This window comes from Euprymna scolopes, chromosome 35 (genome assembly GCF_053919585.1).
Source record: "Euprymna scolopes isolate OS-2025 chromosome 35, ASM5391958v1, whole genome shotgun sequence".
NCBI lineage: Eukaryota > Metazoa > Mollusca > Cephalopoda > Sepiida > Sepiolidae > Euprymna > Euprymna scolopes.
The window spans coordinates 32,524,842-32,546,886 of NC_136516.1; the positions used below are offsets into that span (position 1 = coordinate 32,524,842).

Below are 22,045 nucleotides of genomic sequence, written 5' to 3' on the forward strand. Positions count from 1 at the left end.
CTGTTGCATTGGATTTGTTGTCTGACCAGACTCGACTATTATCCGAAGTTACGCCAATCTCAGACAAAATGAGGGAAAATTGCCTGCACTAGTACAGACATGCAACGAGATTGTTTCCGAAACAAAAGTGGCTAGAAATTTTACAATAAGATCACAAGGCAGAAAAACTTCATCCTGACAGTGGGAGGGTGAAAGTAAGTTTTGACTCTGCTTCATGAGGTAAACACAAGAAAATGACGATTAATAATTCAGACTCTAAAGATGTTTGTGGGTTGCTCCGTCCACTCGTCTGCGTATGTCTTCAAAAGTTCCATGTTTAAGTCTGACCATGCCTAGGAAAGATTAACAAGATGTTGGTTTTTCGTTTCTGAATTTTTGAGATGAGGATTAGTTATTCGTATTATTTGGATTCATCGGACTTCTGTTCTCATCTTGAGTGTACTCAAGATGAGAATAGTAGTCCGATGAATCCAAATAATCAAAAGATGTTGGTTTATGTTACATTTGAACTTCTGTATATCAGTACAGTTAAGGAAGCAGGGAGGGAATTCCAAAGTCTAGCTGGGTCGTGGATATGACCTTAAACTATATCTGATGGTGAGGCCCCAGCTAGCAAGCTTTGGGGAGTGTGGAGCCACCATTTAATTGCCATTGCTCCGGTCCACTCTGACCCGGAGTGGTAGTACCTGTTAGGGTCCCAACTATGGGTTAAATAAAAACCGACTTGAAAAAAAAAAAATATATATATATATATATTCTATTAAAAAATCTTTCTTCAAAATCACTGAATTTGGCATTAAATAACCTGAAAAGGGTTGATATGCCATAAAACAACCAACCAACCAAAGTCTAGCTGTTCAAGGGAAGAAACTATTAAAGTAGAAAGTTTTCTGGCATTTGGGTACCCCAACAGTGAAGGGGTGTAATTTTGTTGCTAAGCAGGTTTGTCGGAGATATGTACGTCGAGGGGGCAGTAATGCAACAAGTTTATCAGACCACATTCCATTAAAATATTCGTAAAACAGGCACAAAGATGCAACAGTGCGGTGATGGGACAGGGGTTGGAGCTCAGTTGACAAAGTGGGATATATTAGATTGAAAACCCCTTTTTGGACCCTATCCAAGAGGAAGAGGCTAGTGGTGGACGCACCAACCCAGATATGGCAACAATACTCCATGCATGAGTGAATGGTGGCCTTGTAGAGATACTTAAACAAGCAGTATTATTAACCCAGTGAAATTTTGATTCATATGAATTTATTTTATTCATGGAGAAGGATGAAACTAGAATGAGGGATTGATTCATAGACGAAAGATGATAAAAATGATTTTGTGGTTGAAGGCATGAACATCACCAACCCTGCTTACCTTGTTACCTTGAGCATTGAATAAAGCTTTTGTGACCTTTGAAAAACATCCCGGTTGACGTAGTAACGACAGGGGCTGGTGGTGACCCCATTCCCACATTCGAACACTGCCATCAGTACTGCCTGTTAAATCTAGAAATAAAATTAAAAATATACAATGGAAATTAAAAACAAAGAAACATACAAAAATGGAAAAAAAAAAAAAAAAAAGGAAATCTAATAATATACTCAAGTCGAGTCAATCAACGATTGTTTCCTTAAATCTTTTTTTCTATATATTTTAATCACATAAAATATACGTTAAGTTTTTCCTCGATTTTGAGATCAAGTTATGCTTGAAAAAAAAAAAAAATTTCTGGATGCTTGTCCAAAATTCACCTGCTATTAAAAAAACGGGAATGCAGAAAAAATTTTATGATGTATGCACCTGTGACGGAAAAAAAAAAAAAATCGTATTCCCAAAAGCATGTAAAGTTTCATTCTTATAAAGAAAATCATTTTTTAATGATTAATGGGAAATCGTAGGCATTACAAGGCAGATCTTGCAAGTTTGAATTAATCCCCTTTTGTTTCTTTCAAAAAGCAAAACAAGAAATCCCTTTTTGCTTACTCATGAATTTTTTTTTTTTTTAAATTAAAAATAGAACTACTTAATTAATTTACATAATTTTTGGAATATGACATTTTCATTCAGTCAAAGGTACTTACATCATACAGATTTTTTTGTTTTAGTTTTACTTTTTTTTTCTTTTTTTTTTTTAATATGGAAGAAATTCTAGGCAAAAATTGTGTCCTGATTAGTCATAAATTTTAATTTACTCTGCAAATCCCTCTACTCCCATAATCAAATCAGCAATGTCTGTAAAATTTAGAAGAAAAAAAAATATTTAAAAAAAAATAAATAATACTTCAACAATTCACACAAAATGAAATATGCACTCCAGAAATTCCTGGCTAACTTTTACGATCCTCAAAAGCTCTTAAAATATTTAATGGGTCAAAACTATATTGACCAATTAAATTTTTTTTTTTTACTGCTTTTGGAAGAGGCGGGGGGGGGGGCAGAATCTATGAAGAATTCTGAAAAAAGACTGCAAGGCAGATGGTATTTATTTGCTCCCCCACTGAGCAAATTAGGCACAAGGCCGTTTTTAATGTGAGGTAAAAACCAGCTCCCCTAAAAGGGGTCACTCTGGTTACCAAAAATAATAATTGTCCCAGTATAGAGGGTTTCCCCTCCATTGACTGGTACAAACCATCTCAAGTGCAGTATCTGCCGGAACAGATACTACACTTTGATCTTGACCCGAAGGCAAAAAAAAAAAAAAAAAAAAAAAAAAAAAAAAAAAAAGACTGCAAGGCAGATAATCTTCTATGCCACTTCATGTGAATGTTACTATTTTAACAATAAACAATAAAAATACAATTAGATAAGCCGTAATTGAACAACGTACGTATAATTCATTAGATAAGGGAGCAATTATTATTTAGCAATAAAATCAATGTGAATACATTAGGAAAGATGTTTAACAACAAAATATTAATATATAAAACAAGGGAGAAGTTACTTAGAAATAAAACTAATAATACATTGAATAAGGGAGCAGATATTATTAACCAACATAATTAAAATTCAATACACAAGAGATTAAATAGGGACCGGTTATTATTTAGCAGTATAATTAAAATTAATACATTAGACAAGGCAGCACATATTTCTTAGCAATAAAATATATATAATTATATAATATATATATTAGATAAGGGAGCAGCTATTATTTAGCAGCACAACATTATCATATTAGGCATTAGCAGTGATTAAGGGTGAAAAAATCACCATGAATACACGGTAGCAAATAATAAGAGTCGACTTCTTTTGTTTTTAAAACTTACAATGAGGCAGGTGTGGATGTGCACCTATCCGCCGTACACCAGTTGCATTTCTTTGAATAATCTGATTTCGGAACAAAAGAGAAAAAAATATATATACATATTGCATTTCAGGTTAAAAAAAAATAAATAAATAAAAATAAAAGATTAAAATACAAATAATGAAAATTGGTTTAAAAAATTCTTTCATTATCAGGAAAATATGAGGAGACCTAATTCTGGCTTACATCATAATCAACAATGATTTAAATCTAACTTTCATCTCAGATGGCAATTTCTATGTCCCAGTGTGAAGAGCTATATATTAGTGGCCTGGCAAGGCCACAGGGAATAAAACTGAAGCTAGCCTGCAGGATACTATATATACAAATATAGACAAATTTGGGCATATTTTAATGTGTTTTTTTTTTTTTTTACCAATTGTCATAAAATTTTAATCACAGAATAATACATAATCTTCAAAAAGCTGCAAATTTTCATGTAGTTTAATCCTATAGAACCAAAGATATGAGCATTTCAATATCCAATTTGGCTACCAGCATATATATATATATATATATATATATATATATATATATATATAAACAGTCGAGCTATGCTGATGGGAGTTAGTTAACTCGAAACACGCATGTACGTAGATTACTGTTTTAAAAATCATAAATAAAAATGTTATATATACGTCCAAACAAATTATAGGCGACTTTCTAAATAAATACGAGTTTCGAGGCGAAGTCAATATTAACCGTATTCATCGTTTGAAAAAAAAACAAAAACAACAACAAATGTAAATTTCTAAGCGATAAAAATGAACAGTAAAGTCATCTAGGGTTCGTGGCCTAACAGTTAAGGCACCGGACTGTGTTAAACACCGTCTGGAGTTCGAGCCCTAAAAAAACAGTCGAGCTACGCTAATGAGAGTTAGTTAACTCGAAACACGCGTGTACGTAGATTACTAATAATAAATAAATAAAAATGTTATATATATATACCACCTTTTTTTGGTAATTTTATAAGTTCCAAATCTCAGCGACTATTGATCAGAATTTAATAAATAAAGGCTCATTGGAAAGGTAATGATCTGAATTGTGTAGTGGGCTATCTGACATTTGCTCTTAAGGTCGCACATTCAAAGGATTATCCATCATCCAGAGCCTATAAATGAATGGTATGTATTCAACAGGAGTTGAACTTTGCTTACGCAACTCCCAACCTTTACATGTAGTTATGAAAAAACAGATTCCTACCTTTCTGGCAATATCAGTAAATCAATGAAACGCCACAACCCATGCACGATGCAAGTTTCCTAGGACATACTTCTTATTAGGAAGCTCTAATGTTTTGGGCACACACTTTGTCATTCCCTAACTGACCTGATTCATAAGGCAATAAGCACGACATGACTACCAAGATGGCAGAAAAAGAGTGGTGATCAACTGAGGACATAGCTCACAATGATCAAAGCTGACTCGACCCTTGCATCTACAGTGTATGATGATGGAATTGCAAATGGCTGACGTAAGCTGAGGAATCAGCAGCAAACAGACCTGGATGAACTACGTTGACTCGTGATGTGGTGAATTTATTTGGGACCAGCTCAACCCATCCCAGGTGAATGACGTCACAAGTACACATACTACAGTTTTGGTATTAGTTTCAAGATTTGTTTGATCAATGTAAAGAGTTAATAAATAAACTCATTGGGATTTACAAGCATACCTATCAATATATATGATGTGACAAAAGGTTGCGTTTAAAAAGGGGGTTTCATCTCTCCCAAAAGTGGTCAATTATTTAATAACATTAATTTGAAATAAAAAAATTTTTTAATGTAAGTGAAAAATGTATTTTTTTTTCTTTTCTTTAATAACTGACATGAATGCAAAAAAAATGTAAAAAAAACGTAAAAACATAGTAAAAACAAAGTAAAAACAAACAAAGTAAAAAAAAACAAAGTAAAAACAAACAAAGTAAAAACAAACAAAGTAAAAACAAACAAAGTAAAAACAAACAAAGTAAAAAAAACAAAGTAAAAAAAAACAAAGTAAAAAAAACAAAGTAAAAAAAACAAAGTAAAAAAAACAAAGTAAAAAAAACAAAGTAAAAAAACAATGTAAAAAAAACAAAGTAAAAAAAACAAAGTAAAAAAACAAAGTAAAAAAACAAAGTAAAAAAAAACAAAGTAAAAACAAACAAAGTAAAAACAAACAAAGTAAAAACAAACAAAGTAAAAACAAACAAAGTAAAAACAAACAAAGTAAAAACAAACAAAGTAAAAACAAACAAAGTAAAAACAAACAAAGTAAAAACAAACAAAGTAAAAACAAACAAAGTAAAAAAAACAAAGTAAAAAAAACAAAGTAAAAAAAAACAAAGTAAAAAAAAACAAAGTAAAAAAAACAAAGTAAAAAAAAACAAAGTAAAAAAAAACAAAGTAAAAAAAACAAAGTAAAAAAAACAATGTAAAAAAAACAAAGTAAAAAAAACAAAGTAAAAAAACAATGTAAAAAAAACAAAGTAAAAAAAACAAAGTAAAAAAACAAAGTAAAAAACAAAGTAAAAAACAATGTAAAAAACAATGTAAAAAACAATGTAAAAAGAAAATGTAAAAATAAAACAATGTAAAAAAAAATAAAAAAACAATGAAAAATATGTAAAAAAAATAATGTAAAAATATGTAAAAAAAACAATGTAAAAAACAATGTAAAATAAAGAAAAAATGTAAAAAAAGTAAAATAAAATGTAAAGTGTAAAAAAATATAAAAAACAATGTAAAAAGAAACAATGTAAAATAAAAAAAATGTACAAAAACGTAAAAAAATGTAAAGTGTAAAAAATATGTAAAAAAAACAATGTAAAAAACGATGTAAAATAAAGAAAATAATGTAAAAAAAGTAAAAAAAAAAAAACAATGTAAAAAATGTAAAAAACCTTAAAGTCATGTATTAAGACAAAATCAACATATTAAGTTCGTATATTGACAAAATGAACTAAAAATCAACATTTTTCAAAAGTGCTCAATACCAATAATAATAATGAATACTCCTGTTGATTTTGACGTATATATTTTTACAATTCATCCATTATTTCTTTTTTTTAAGATGGACTCACCTGATCGTTGAAGACAAGCAAGCAAGGACACTCGGACAGTCGACAGAGTTTATATATATATATATATATATATATACATATATGAAAATAAACAAGCTACACAGAAGTTTCCACATTTCATCCTCATAGGGAATCATGCATGTGTGTTTTTACAAATATGTGTGGAGTTGAGCTTAGCTAATAAATTATATCCAGTGCAGCTTAAATGCAAATATCTTTTCATAACTTACTACTTAGCTCTATTTGTGTATTGAGCACTGTTGAAGTAAATGCTGAAAATCAATACATAAAATATATTCAAGAAAGCTAACATGCAAATCTACATATACATAAATAAACAAGTATAAATTTTACAACAGTCACGAACCAATAAATAAATAAGACAATAAAAAAAAACAAAAAAAACCTGTCTAACAAATACAGGTAAGAAAAATGTATTAACCTTTTACCTGGGAGGAAATTTTTAAATATATTAAAATTTGTGGGGTATATCTTTATTTATTTTTTTTTTTAACAAGTAAACATTCAATTTTCAGTACCTTAAACTAAAAAAACTATTTTTACGAAAAACAAAAAAGTTTTTTTATAGTCCCCCAATTATTGCTTCCCTAAGATGGCTACATGTGACACAAGACCCGTTTAATGTAGAAATATCCGAATACTCCAAAATTGTATTCTGAATTAGGACAAAAATAAAAATTGTCCCATTCAAGAAAGACTCCTTTGCTTTTGACCAAAGACAGAACAGACACTTATGCCAACATCAATTTTCTCCTGCAATTGATGGTCCAACACCTTTTTCATCTAGACAAAATTACACAAGATAATAATTGATAATCCACTGCCACCAAACGAGTTTAGCAGGCGACCTACAATAATTTTAGCAGCATGCCAAGGATGTTAGATGTTAGTGGGTACTTGAGCTCATAATCATTTATTTGAATTATGTTTGTAAGGAGATTCAAACGTAAACAGGATGCATCATAGACAAGGGGTTAGTGACCAAAATCATGAAAGAGGATATTATAAGATCAACAGATGGCTCTATGTGTAATACACCATCGGTTTGTGTACACTGCACTTGCTGGTGATAGTCTCCTTTTGCTTTAAGATAATTCTGCTTAAATTTAACTGTAGTTATGGCGGTATAAGCAAATTCAATTAGTAGTTGTAGTGTTAAGTGTAAACACTGATTTATGTCCATCAACAGCAAATATTTGTCATAAACCATCCCCCATAAAACTATTCATTATATTCATCATTTTTTAATCCTTTCATAATATTTTTTTTTTTTTACATGGAGGTCACCAGTTATCAAGGCCTGGAAGCTACTCAGGGATAAGGGTTATTGCGTGTACAGTAATCAATGAGATAGTATCGTAGTAATCGTTAGTATTGGAGGTTTGATAAAGTGTCTTAAGGGAGTGATTCATCAGGAATTTGTTTATGTTGGACTTGAAGACATCCAAGTTGTAGTCGGGTGAGAAACAGGCAAACAGAAGAGAGTTCCACAGGCATGCACTTCTAAGAAAGAAGCTTTGTTCATGGAATCTACGTTTTGATTTAGGCACAGATAAAGATTGGGGAAAATTACTGGTAGTAGTTTCAGCTAGACAGGTGTTTTTCGTGAAAGATTGGCAAGGGGGGACCAGAGATTGGAGCTCAGATGAGCACTTTCCATGGAAATACCAATAAAACAAAGACAGGCTCGCAACGTCTCTTCTGTGGGAGAGAGGTTACAGAGAAGAGAAAAGGGCATCCCCCACTAAGCCATGAAGTCTATTTTGTACTCTGTCAAGGCAGGATAGGCTGTTTTTAGCAGCTCTAGCCCAGATGTGGCAGCAGTACTCCATCCTTGGATGTACTTAGCTTTTATACAGATAGAGAATTGCATCAGTAGTGAGATATCTTCTGGAGCAGTAGAAGGATCCAACCATTTTCCCAGGTTGTTTTGTTTTACAGACTTGATAAATGTGTTCCATTTCAGATCAGGGGTAAAGGTCATATTCTTCATCATTCAACTGACAAGCCATCCATCTTATTAGTTCTTATCGTTGAGTAGCTTTTGGACTTGATAAAGATTATTTTGTTAATTGAATTACATTTAATGTTGCTTAGAGCCATGGTAGGTGTATAATTAATGGGTTAAGTTGGTTGGTTATATGGCATCATTCACATTGACACGTCAGTTCCCATTAGATTACTGAAGTTAAGCAACGTTAAACCTGGTCAGTACTAAAATGGGTGACCATTTGGGAATACCAGGTGCTGTATGTGCTCTCTGCTTATCTCGGCATTGTTTTCGGTTGTCTGGAACTTCTCCTTGCCACTGGACTCAAGCAGTGCTTCTTCAGAAGAGGTGCGGTTAGAGATTGTGTAACTCTTGCCTCACAATTACACACGCGGCTACCATTACAGGGGGTATCTTGAGACTGAATGGAAGCATCGCAGGAGTCGGTCAGTTGTTTTGTTTTACGGGATATCAACCATTTTTGGGTTATTTAATGCCGAATCTAATAATTTTGGGAAAAGTTTTTATTGTTCAAGTTCTTTGTATCTCCAAATATTTATTCATCGTGTTGTGTTTGGTTGTTTTGTAAAGGAAAATTGTTTATATATTATTTAATTGGAATTCATTATTGAGATGAGTATTATTCTTAATAATTTATTTTATTGCGGACTATTATCCTCATCTTTATTGGTTGTCGTTTCATGACGTTTCGGCCAACTATTCCTCTGGCCTTCGTCAGGGGCCTTCAGGGCCCATGGTGCAGTGGATAGACACGTTGAATCTTTATGGTTCCAGGTGAGAATTGTCTGAAGATAGCGGTTTCAATCCTACCCAAAAGCCGTCCAGAGGCTTACTTGGCCAAAACGTGGTGAGACGATAACTATGGAGGGCAGTAATTGCTGATAATGTGAGTTCCTACCCCGTCGCGGTTACTACCTGACGAAGGCCGGAGGAACAGTTGGCCGAAACGTCGTGAAACAATATCTAAGAAAGATGAGGATAATAGTTGTCGTCTCGCCATGTTTTGACCAAGTAAGCCTCTTACATGGCACAGTGGATAGAGACGTTGAATCTCTACGGTTCCAGGTGAGAATTGTCTGAAGATAGTGGTTTCAATCCTACCCAAAGCCGGCCAGAGGCTTACTTGGTCAAAACGTGGTGAGACGACAACAACTATGGATGGCAGTAATTGCTGAGAATGCAGTTAGGAGATTCAGTTCCTATCCAGTTGTGGTTACCACCTAACAAAGGCCAGAGGAACAGTTGGCCGAAACGTTGTGAAAAAACAATTAAGAAAGATGAGGATAATAGTCCGCAATAAATAAATTAATCCGAAAAATGGTTCTTAATTTTTTTATGTAAAAATTTTTTTTTTTTTATTTTTTTTTTTACTGGAAGTAAAGTAAAGTATCTGTTCTGATACAACTTGATCTTTTCTGTCTGGAGAAGGGTTAGGGTTAAATTAAGGAAAATTGTTGTTTTTAACTTTGTGGAATATGACAGCATTTTGCAAAGGAAAAAGGGGGGGGGGAGAAACAATGACATCAATGTTTAGTGCATTTTAGGTCAGGAAGCCAGTATCTTCAGACAGCCTCATCTGGCAGCAGCGAAATATTCAGGATTTTTATTCTCGCAGACAAAGATTACAAGGGAAAAATATCAGCTTACTCGAATAGGGTTTAATAGTGCCAGGTCAAAGGTTAAATTTTTTTTTTTTTTTTTTTTTACACTGAACAGAAATGCGATACAATAAATAATAAAGATAAAAACTACAAAATAAAATTTAAAAATAAAACCCTGAGAAAACTACATTCTAATAAGAAGAATGAAGAAGCCAAGATAAATTATTTAAAAAATAATTTTACTTACTTTTTACTAAAAAAAGAAACATATTTTTAAAAGTAAAGCAACGTCCAAACTTTATATTGAACTAGGTGAATACCTGCCCCAGGATGGGTAAAAGGAATTCTCTGAGCAGAACAGTTTTACGCTACTATTATCTATGCCCTTACAAAGATTAACATCAGAATACAATGATGCGGTTATCTTTACGATTACTGCTTCTACTTCACTTCCTGTAACTCGTTTGTTTTTAATTGATTTTTTTTTACGGTATCTTTTGTTTGCTAAATTGTTAGATGAAAATACAGAATAAGTAAAGGAAGCTCCTCCCATGTTAAGAAAGACTTTTTAAAAAATAATAACGCTATTATTTAAAAAAAAAAAAGTATCCCTAATATGGAGGGGAAGGGCAAACAGTAACCGTACACAGATAATCAACCATACTAAACCTTATGTCTAGAAACCTTCTTTCCAATTTTTATAAAAATCCAGTATTACTTGATTATTGTTCTGGAAAATGTGTAAAATGTAAAGCTTAAGGACACTTAAGAAATTAAAATTCAAGAAATATAGTTAATTAATGTTTAATAATTATGAATCAAATTTAATGTAAATCTGAAATATTTTAATTTCCAAATTGAGAGGTAGGAGTGTCCATACCCCCCTTCAATCCTTTAAAATATCCAAAAAGAAACTAAAAGTTTAGAAATATTTATTAATTAATATATAATACCTACTGTTAAAAATTTCACAAAATTTTTTTAAAAAAATCTGGAAATATCTGAATTTTCACACAAGGTTTTCATCCCCTTTGCATGAAACGAAAACTAAATATAGCCCATATTTGGACTGCTTATGCCTAGCAGCACTCTTCTAAAATTCATAATGATCGTTTAAGAGTCATTTCTGTACATACAGATATATAAACATACACACATATCTAACTCTATATAAATAGAAATTAATAAATCGCCATTTTGATGAGTCTTAGTGGATCAATTTCATTCGATATCTGAATCTCCATTTTTAACTCATAAGGACCCACTGTCCTATAAGTAGGATATCAAATAATATATTTTAAAAATCTACAAGATAACATATAATAGTACTGCTTACTGCATAATTACCCTGAAGATTTAAAGAGACTAACTTATTTGCCACATCTTACTCGTAACTTCCTGTACGTGACGTCACTTCCTTCAAACACATCAGCTTAATTTCTCATGGAAATTTCTTTTTCTTTTACTAACACATCCACATAACATATTACTGCAATACTTCAAGTCAACTGCTGCTTGTGTTTGGTTGGCTATATAATGAATTATCTCCCTTTTTTTACATATAAAAGAACAGCTGTTAATAAAATTATGCCTAATTAGATAAATTAAGTTCTTCCCCCCCCCCAAACATAACTCAATCCCAAAACTGAAGAATATTTTAGCATGTATTTTATGTGATTAAAATATGGGATGGTGGTGGTGGTGGGGGGGGGGGCTTAACCCATTCGGTCACACTGTCCTATAAACAGGACAGACAAATTTATTTTTAAAATTTGTAAGAAAATGTATAACAGTATTGCTTACTGCATAATTACTCTGAAGAAAGAATAAATTTGATAAATATTCATCAACTTCCCAGAGTTGTCAGAACCCACTTAAAAATTATTGTGAAAAGTGGTTTCCTTATTTTACTCGTCAGTCCTCACATTCCATGAGCAATGTTTCTGACAGAGGGAGAAGAATTGCTGTTTTATGAGTCAGAATTTATCATTTAGTTTTTTGACCTTGAAGTAATATTTTTTTTTTCTTTTTTTAGCTCCTTATGTAGAGTGGCTCCATGCCTTGTCTAGAGCGATTGTCATAAAAAAAAATAATCACCAAAAAGCAGTTCATATCATTAATCTATATTAATATGTCAATAGTGTTCCTCACTTTTCAGCTGATAATCTTTGGTCGTTTTATTTTATGGTATACCAACCATTTTCAGCCGTTTAATGCAGAATCCAGTAATTTTGGAAAATGTTTTTCTGGTTCAAGTCTTTTATATCTTAAAATTTATGGAGTTTGGCCTGGTTGTTTCATTTTTTTGGTGTATAAATCCTTTTTAGGATTATTTAATGCCGAATGTAGTAATTTTGAAAAAAAAAAAAAAAACACGATTTTATGCTTCAGATTTTTTATATCTCCAAATATTTATTCATGCTGTTTGGTTTGATTGTTTTGGAGAAGTAAAATGTTGACTTTAGTTTTTAACTTTGCAGAACATGATTGAGTTTTCCGAAATGAAAGAAAAAAAAAGAAAACAATGTTTGGTGCATTTTTGGTCAGCAAACCAGTATCTTCAGACAGCCTGAACTGGCAACACCAGATATCCTAACACTCTGGGCTAAAGTAAACCTGGGAACAATGGTAACTAAGAGGGGGGGGGGGCAAGTCCACATTTCCCACAGTCCGCTAATGAGGAGGGGGAGGGAGCTCACCACTGGATGTTTTAAGGCCATAACCCAGGACCGCCAGCTGATAATCATTCAATTTCATTAACCCTTATCCTCGAGTGGCTCTTGGCTTTAACAAGTAATAACCCAAGAGTAAAAAAATAAAAATAAATAATAATATTTGATATCAGAACCATTTTCTGTTATTTAGTTGATATATTGAATGTGAACCCGAACACACCATCACTGCTTATTGTGTAGCGCAAGATACTGCCAAATGTTATATCGAGGCACATTTTTATTTTTTTTATTTTACATGGTAATCACCACTTATCAAGGCCCGGAAGCCACTCGGGGATAAGTGTTATTGCATGTACAGTAATCAATGGGATAGTATCGTAGTAATCGTTAGTATTGGAGATTTGATAAAGTGTCTTACTTAAGGGGGTGGTTCATCAGGAATTTGTTTATGTTGGACTTGAAGACATCCAAGTTGTAGTCAGGTGGGAAACAGGCAGACGGAAGAGAGTTCCACTGGCGTGCACTTCTAAAAAAGAAGCTTTGTTCATGGAATCTACGTTTTGGTTTTGACACAGAGAAAGAGTGGGGAAAATTTGCAGCAAAGTCTTCTCAACCCGCATTTGCCTTACAATGTTGTTAGCACTGAAACCTCGTCCCGAAACACTTCTGATCCATAAAGGCTTCAGCTAGTGTTGGGATGATTAATAATCGGAATCATTTAAGGTATCGGCAAAAGCGCATTTATTTTCCGATGCCGAAAACAAGTTCTTTTTGTTTATTTTTTTGCTTAACATTTAATGCTGCATTGCCAGAACTAATGATGAAATGGAAAAATATTAAATTTAATTTAAAACTGTCAGTAAAACTAAAACCTATACATCAACTCCCACAAACGTGTTTTCATGTTTACGAAAATATATACACATGAAAAAAAAAAAAAAAATAGTGCCAGTACATTGTACGGACTTAAAGTCGATAATTATGCATATTACAATCCAGATTTCTCATAAATGTCCGTTCAGGCTTGACCAACACCTGACATCGCTGCCCAAATATGCTAAACGCCATTAAAAAGGTTTGGAAACCCTCTAAAATAATTTTTTTTTTTTAAAATAGTATTTTCAAGTAAAGTTCAATTTTTACGTTATCTTTTTTTTTTTTTTTTTATTAAATTGTTAGGTGAAAGAAAAGGATAGTTACAAAAACCCTCCCCCCCTCCACATGTTAAGAATAGATTTCTGAATAATAACGTTATTTCAGCAGGTAACATAGATGAACAAGTACCTGCCATTGTTGGTCCAGCCATACCGAACATTTACAAGAAATCAATATTATGCAACAGTAATGACATCCGGTTCGCACAATGCACCAGGAACTAACAATTTTAAATCTAAATATTTAAAGATTACGAAGGAAAAAAAAAAAAAAAAATTGGGAAGTTAGATCAGGATCAGGAAAAATATTGGAATCGTCACACCACCAGTTTCGGCGTAATAATTATGCTGCAATCATGTGCATGTATGGGCTCAACCAGAGGAAAATATCCCATCATGCTTTGTCAGAAACTTGATATTGTGAGATTAGCGAGGCCTTAGATAAAACCGCAGTTTAGTGGCTTGAACATAAGGAGATGAAAAATATTGTTTTATCTTGTTTTTTATTAAACATTAACAAATAAGGAACCATTTGTAGTCAATATCTATTTAGTATTACGCTTGTAATAAGAAAACATGCTTGAACTCTGTTCCGTCTGCCTGCTTCCCTCCGGACTACAACTTGATGTCTTCAAGTCCAATGTTAACAAATTCCTAATGAACCGCCCCCTTAATTAAACACTTCATCAAATCTCCACACTAACGTAATGTACTTGCAATAACTCTTATCCCTGAGTGGCTTCCGGGCCTTGATAAGTGGTGATCACTGTAAAAAAAAAAAAATGTGTACATATGCTGAAATTATCGTTAAATTCCATTTGTATGACAATTTTATTGGTGTTTTTTCTAGCAGATATTTCAGAATATATAGACATTTCAAGCAAGTTTTTAAAAATCTTACAAATGTAATACTAAATAGATTTTAACTATAAATGGTTCCTAATTCACTAATATTTAACAAAAAATATGATAAAACAATATTTACCACTTGTACACAATTTTTCCATCTTACATTCTGGCCACTGCAGTTTTACCAACTCTTTTTTATTTCATAGCATATTAATAATTTATGTTTTTGGTAATGCCAAATACAGTTGTCAAGTGGAATCCTATAAGATAATTATTTAATATTCTTAGAAAATATTATTCTATGGCAGGGGTCTCCAAAGTGTTAGAACGGGGGAGGGCACATTGTTGATTTTTTTTTTTTTAGAACTATCCAGGCCAAAATAATAATAAATAAAAATTATCTGGACGTGTTTTATATTTTGTTTTGCCTTTTAGTGAAATCGGTTCTCCAAAACCTCATTCTTTTAATCATTTTTTCTAAAAAAAAAACAAAAAACAAAAAAACTATCACACTATTTTCACACATTTTTCAATGTTTAAAATTTTTCCCTGATTATTTTTACATTTTCTTAAAGAGTTCTGCAGGCCGGATTAAAGACTTTGGTAGGCCGGATCTGGCCCATGGGCTGTAGTTTGGAGACCCCTACTCTACTCTTCTTTGTTCGACGTGATCGATCCTCCGCCGTTGATTTCTCATCGTAACTATTTGGGGAAAAAAAAATAATAAAAAGGGAAGCAAGAGTTTGATTTTTTGAAAAGCCACATTGAATAATAGAGCTGGGGATGAACTTTAGGTACTAGGACAGGACGTGACCCATTAATTGATCAGATTGAACCTTTCTGACCTTGTTTTAATCAAAGTGGTGTTGCAAATCCTCTTTTCAACGGTTGTACCAAAGAGCAGATCTGTGGTCATTTATGCAACAAGACCACAAACTGCTCAGCCACCAGGATCCCATCTTTAGCATCATGGATCATCACCCATGACCTATAGAGGGCTCAATTTTAAGTGGAGGAGGAGTACCCCTCTGCATAGTCGACAAATTTATGGCCCTGTCAACAGGGCGATCTTACACACTCAGCATTACAGGTGGTTTGGCCATGTACAGCATGCCACCTCTCATATCAACTTTGCATAACGGGTTTGAATATCCTGGTCACTAGAGAACGTGGTAGACTAAGGAAGACGAGGTTCGAGTGCGTAAGGAGCGATATAGCTGCATACAACCTGGCTGACGTCAACCTACGTGGATTGGTGGATTGGAGAGGTGCAAGGTTACCTGGAGTTGCCCACCCCAGAGCCTGGGATATTCGCAGCAACCTAAACACCAAAACTGGATAAAGAAGAGCAATTTAACTTAATATGAGAGCAGAAAATTTTTTAAAATAAACTAGATGAATTCAGAAATAAAAGTAGATGAACAACCATATAAACATTTGTTGGGGGTCTATCGGATAAAATATTTACAAGTACTGTGTCTGCATATTCATATTATATGTTGTGTGAGATTAGGTAATCTCAATATAAAGTTATGCATGTCTCTTTCTCTTTGACGGAATGGTCATTACTGACCAGACGTGCCATTCTTCACAAATCGTCGCCATTGACTCCAGTTCTGCGGCATTCTGGGCAACTCAGCCATGCTAATGTCTACGATGTTCTTCACGTTGTCTGACATTCTTGTTTTTGGTCTTCCACATCCTCTTTTGCCAGGGGTTTTACCAAACAGCAGATCTTTTGTTAAGCCGTCTCTTCTGGCCACATATCCCAAAAATTACAATTTCCTGTCATTTATGTTGTCCAGCAGTCTTTGGCATGATTCAATCTTCTCCAAAACCAATTTGTTTGTACGTTTGTTTGTACGTTTGTCCACCCAGTCTACACAAAGCAGCAATTCTCCTGTTGTCGACTTTCTTCAAGGCCCAACATTCTGCCTTGTATATTGCTATTGAGAAGACTAAAGCTTGTAGGAGTTGTTTCTTTGTGTCTTATGAAATGGATGCGTACATTGTCAAGGATGAGAGTTCATATAGATGTGTATATGTTTATATATTATAAACATATACACATCTGTGTATAGTACACATTATAATAGAGTTCATAATAATATAATAGAGCACATTATACACATTATAATAGAGTTCATATAGATGTGTATATGTTTATATATTTGCAAGTATGGCAACCATTACAAGTGTATACATGTCTGCATATTACTAGAATCCTGTATTTTTATTTATTTTGTAGCAGAAAATTGAAAGAGGGTTCGTACTGATTTTCAATGTCCCGTTTCAAGAACTTCTCCAGACAAAAGGAGTACCCCTCTGCATAGTCACCAAATTTGTGACCCCTGTCAACAGAGCAACCTTACACACTCGGCATTACAGGTGGTTTTAGCCATGTACAGCATGCCACCTCTCGCATCAACTTTGCATAACGGGTTTGGATATCCTGGTCACTAGAGAATGTGGCAGACCAAGAAAGATGAGGTTTGAGTGCGTAAGGAGCGACATAGCTGTGTACAACCTGGCTGACGTAAACCTACGTGAATTGGAGAGGTGCGAGGTTACCTAGAGTCGAAACAGGGTTTGTACATGTTTTCAATGTCCAGTTTCAAGAATTTCTCCAGACGAAAGTCAATTTTCAAAACAAAATTTGGCATTTGTTTTACAATCCATAGAGATTTGAAAAAGTGATAAAAAATCTAATACACAACAAATAAATGTTACCATAGCCTTACTTTGCAACCTACCTATTTTGGTGTTTGTAAATAGTTTTAAATGCTTTTTATTTCATCTTAAATATTAACTCTTTATGGCTTTTAAATTTTCAAGTAAGATGGTTGCCGTCTTGCCAATTTTTTCTCTTTGTGGGGGGGGGGAGAAGGTAATTTTTATTTATAGCAGCCATCAGCACTCATGCCTTCTTATGCCCCACCTCCAAAATAAATTATAAATGAGAGCAAAAATAAAGACTTGAATTACCTGAGGTAGCTTTGTGACAAAGAGACGTAATTTTTATCCACAATAATACTACGCAATTTCAGAACACAGTATTTCGATTTTATTTTTCAATATTTAGAAAATATTTTAAATATTTTTCTTGATACTTAAAAAAAATATTTCAATTTCGATTTTATTTTTTATATTACAACACAATTTTTTACCGGACATAAAGGATACGATTTTCAAGGCCTTTTTAAGAAATTTTCCATATTTTCAAGGATTTTTCAAGGTCATAATAAAAATAAGTCCTTTTCAAGACAAAAGTCAAAGTTCAAGGACTTTGCAAGTCTGTGCGAACCCTATAAAAAGCAAATCTCATATCGGAAAGAAATTATAATATGACTGATGAATGAAACCATCTGCCGACTCGTCCCACCCCTCTTCACCGGAAGTTTGATTTCTAGCCATGCGCAAAGACTTCTATTGATGACTTACAGATGGTGTTTGTTTTATTAATTTTTTAAGCATTAAAAACAGCAGCAGCAAAGACAAAAGGACCCTTAATTTAAATTTAAAAAAAAAAAAAAAAAGCAAAAAAAAAAAGCAAAATAAAACGTGGAAAGCTGGTAGTTTAGCACGAACTCAACAAAAGATCATGTTCTTTCTTCTTTGACAGATGATTAGTTTAACAAAGTTTGGGTAGCCCAGGCATGTCAAATATGTGTCCCACTGCAAGCTTATTTGCAGACCACACATACGATTTTAAGCAACTCTGAAAACATGTCAGACTAAAACTATCAAAAATATGAGATATGCCTGAAAGGTAGCGGGAATTTCTATCTTAAATAGTGTAATTTCAACATTAATCACTTGTCATCTCTGATGAAACTCGGAACTGCACAGAAATGCAGTATTTATCCAAGGAGGATTTGATTTTCTTTGTTTTTTTTTTCCGACATACAAACTATTCTTTAGGTTTTGTTTGACAGCCTATCAACCCTTTTTGAAGGATTTGTTAAACAAAGTTCATGCAGCCGAGGCATGTCAAACGCGCAGTTCTGCCGAGCACATGCAGCCGATTGCAAGCTTATTTGCAGCTCGTACATATGATTTTAAGCAACTCAGAAAAGCTGTGAGAACAAAATACCAAAAGACTTGTCTGAAAAGTAATAATTTCTATCCTTGCTCTTGAATACTAAATAATACAATTTCAAAATCAATCATTCATCATCCCCGACGAAACTCGGAACTGCACAGAAATTTCAGAAAGAAACATTGCTAAAAAAAAAACATGCACGCTTCTATAAATCCTGTTAATTATTCCCGATGATGAATCTGCATGAATATGAAAGTACTCAGTTCTAAAGTGACTACGACAGCTACATCAGCCAGTTCTTGCCTGAAGCAATAAAATTAATTAAATAATTAGAAAGGATCACAATGAAAATATGTAGATAGGAATTGTCTGTATTATTTAATAAAACATTCTTAAAAGAAAAATGCTGTCTTTTTTTTAATCTAAACCCTTTGACTTAGTTGAATTAATGTGTTTAGTCGCAAATAAATGAATATAACATCATAAATAAAGTTGGAATTGATTCAAACACACCTTGTACGTATTAGTTCAGTATCTGGGTAGATGCCAGATAACATGTCCATTGCTTACATTCAGTATGCCACCATCTGTCTCAGAAAGTGGAGGATTTCGTTTGTTGTCATAAACACACTTTTTTCTAGCACTATGGATAATAATCAAGATAAGTTTATGAAATGCAAAAATTCTCAGTGGTAGTTTAACTATTAAACTTCATAATTTTTTCAGTTTGAAGACAATCATAGTATCATTACTCTTTAAACTAACTAAAATTAATAAATATATTTTTTAATCATCTACATCATAAATCAGGTCATAAAGGGTTAATATTATTGAACACAAACAAGGCTCGAACAAATTCGTGGAAAGATACTATGAATAATTATTTTCAAGAAATTGTCTAAAAAATTTTTTTACTTTTCAAAATTAATTTGTAAAGTTTAAATATTTTAAATCGATTGAACTTTGAAAGTAAAAAAATTATCATTTTAAATTTCTTACCATTTTCTCCATTTTCTTCATTTATTATTCCCTTTATTTTACTTCATTAAATTACTTTTAATTTATTTAACATTTTAATTCTCATTATCATTATTAAAGCCCCATATGCACATGTGAACTATAGTCAAACACATATCTGATGAAAGAAGCTTTCCTGAAATATTATACAATACTAACACAAGAATAGAATACAAGAATAAAATATAGGAAAAAATACATTGTATTAATAAAGGTGAATTTGTGTAGCTTAATTTATTTTGCTTCAGTTTGTGTTTATCTGGTACACTTCTGCATCATATTGCCTTTTATAAATTTCATTATTATTTTATGTATATATTAATATGATATTAATATGATAGTGTATGTGTTATTTTCTGTGTTACGCTTACATCTGCATCGTTTAATTGTTATGTATTTCCATTTCTTCCATAATAAATAATTTTACCAAGAATTCTTCATAAGTTCTATTTTCGGTTTTGATTATAGCTGATGGCATTCAAGTCATTTAATTTTTTTTATAAATAATTTTATCAAGAATTCTTCATAATTTTGGTTTTGATTTCGATTATAGCTGATGGCACTTAAGTCATCTATTTTTTAAAAAATAATTTTACCAAGAATTCCTCATAAGTTTTGGTTTCTCCATTTATGCTGAAGGAAGTTATATATATATATATATATATATATATATATATTTCATGTTTATGATTCGGTTTCGATTCAAGCTGATGAACCAGTCATATAGATATTTTTTATTTTGAAGTCGCAAGTTTATAAATATAAAAGTTGATAAAACATTAACTCTATAATAATATATACAGAATCTGCAAGAATTAAAATATCATATTTAAGCATACTTTATGACCGGGCTATGCCAGGCGTCCCTGCTATCTTGGATAAATACTTTTGCAGTTTTAACAAAATAGCTACAATAATATCAGAGCATCTCCATTTATGCTGAATATCTACAGAATGCCAACATCAATATATCACATATGAATCGATCTCCTGTGGAATTTCCACAGGTCCCGCTAGTTAATTATTATTTTACTTATGTTCATTATTTCATTTATATTTTATCTTTTATTTATTAAGTACTGTTTTTAACCATTGTTATGGCTTATTATTTTTATTCTTCTTATTCATTTTTTTTCTATAATTTTTGTAATTTTTCTTTTAAACTTGGATCTTGTTAAAAGAAATATAATTTATATTACTTTTTTCTTTTTAAAGAGGATATGTTCCGGTGTAATACTTCTTAAAATAGTTCTATAATTTGAAATTCTCTTCAAATTATTTGATGGCGAATTTGTCTATTTCTAATTATCAATTCTCATATTAAAAAAAAAACAAAACAAAAAAAACTTTTCCCCTGAAAAAAAAAAAAAAAAAAAAAGTTTGATTTAATTGATTTGGAACAGATTCTAAGTAAATGATAATTTATCAGTAGGGCTAGGACAACAGCACATTCTTTTCATTGTTTGGTTTTGATTCTCGAGTGTGTATCCATTGATATCTTATACGCTTTTATATAGAGTGATGTGGTTCTCGGTTGATTCACGGAATCTGTGTCGGATATATACTCGAGAGTCAAAACAATAAGAATATGCTGTTGTCATAGCCCTATTTATCATACAACAGCATTAACCATCAACCTCGGTTTACTTTATAACTAGTTGATGTTTGCATTCCAATCATGGCGCTATGTTTTAACCTTGAACTTGGTATCCATTCCTTGTGTTAATAAGACCTGATATAAATAAAAAACTTATATCGACTCAAAAACAATCGCACACAAAATTAATTTTTTGTAATGTCTGTAAATATGTTGTAAATTTATATACCTATGATAGTTTTTCATGCGATAAAGTGCACAGTAAAACTAAGTATGCATGCCAAGGCTTGGTGAGGAAACAAAAAAATATTTATATAAAAATAGTGCAAACGTGCTATAACCACAACATCTGTAGCAACAAGACAACACTTTAGCGGAAAGATAACTAACACAGAATATTTATTGAAAACTCATTTTGTATCAACATTGTATATTAAGAATCAATGGCGTCAGGTTGATCAAGAAAAAATTTTTTTTTTTTTAATAAGCTATTGTTGTTAAATTAGAATGTGTTGTGGTGTGTCCACCCTACGGATAATAAAAAAAAACAAACTCTTCCACTTATTATAAACAATTGAAATAGAATCTTCAAAATGGAAACCAGGGAATTACATTTTCTACAATCTTCAATCATTTTTAGCGACACAGACGACTTACTGGCACCAGAAGGGCTCATTTCTTGGAACCAAATCTGTTTAGATCTTCAGACTCGC

At 32.3% G+C, this 22,045-nt stretch overlaps 1 protein-coding gene across 3 annotated transcripts in view; it reads right to left on the reverse strand.

Moving 5' to 3' along the window:
• The window catches only part of LOC145259797 (dmX-like protein 2), a 441,223-nt gene that overhangs the window by 19,796 nt on the left and 399,382 nt on the right, over positions 1 to 22,045 (reverse strand). For all 3 annotated transcript variants that reach the window (XM_080117569.1, XM_080117571.1, XM_080117568.1), the window contains 2 exons: positions 3,261 to 3,321; positions 1,369 to 1,499 (listed from right to left, as the gene is read on the reverse strand). In XM_080117569.1, the coding sequence (XP_079973695.1) occupies positions 1,369 to 1,499; positions 3,261 to 3,321 (192 nt within the window). The remainder of the gene's footprint in view (positions 1 to 1,368; positions 1,500 to 3,260; positions 3,322 to 22,045) is intronic.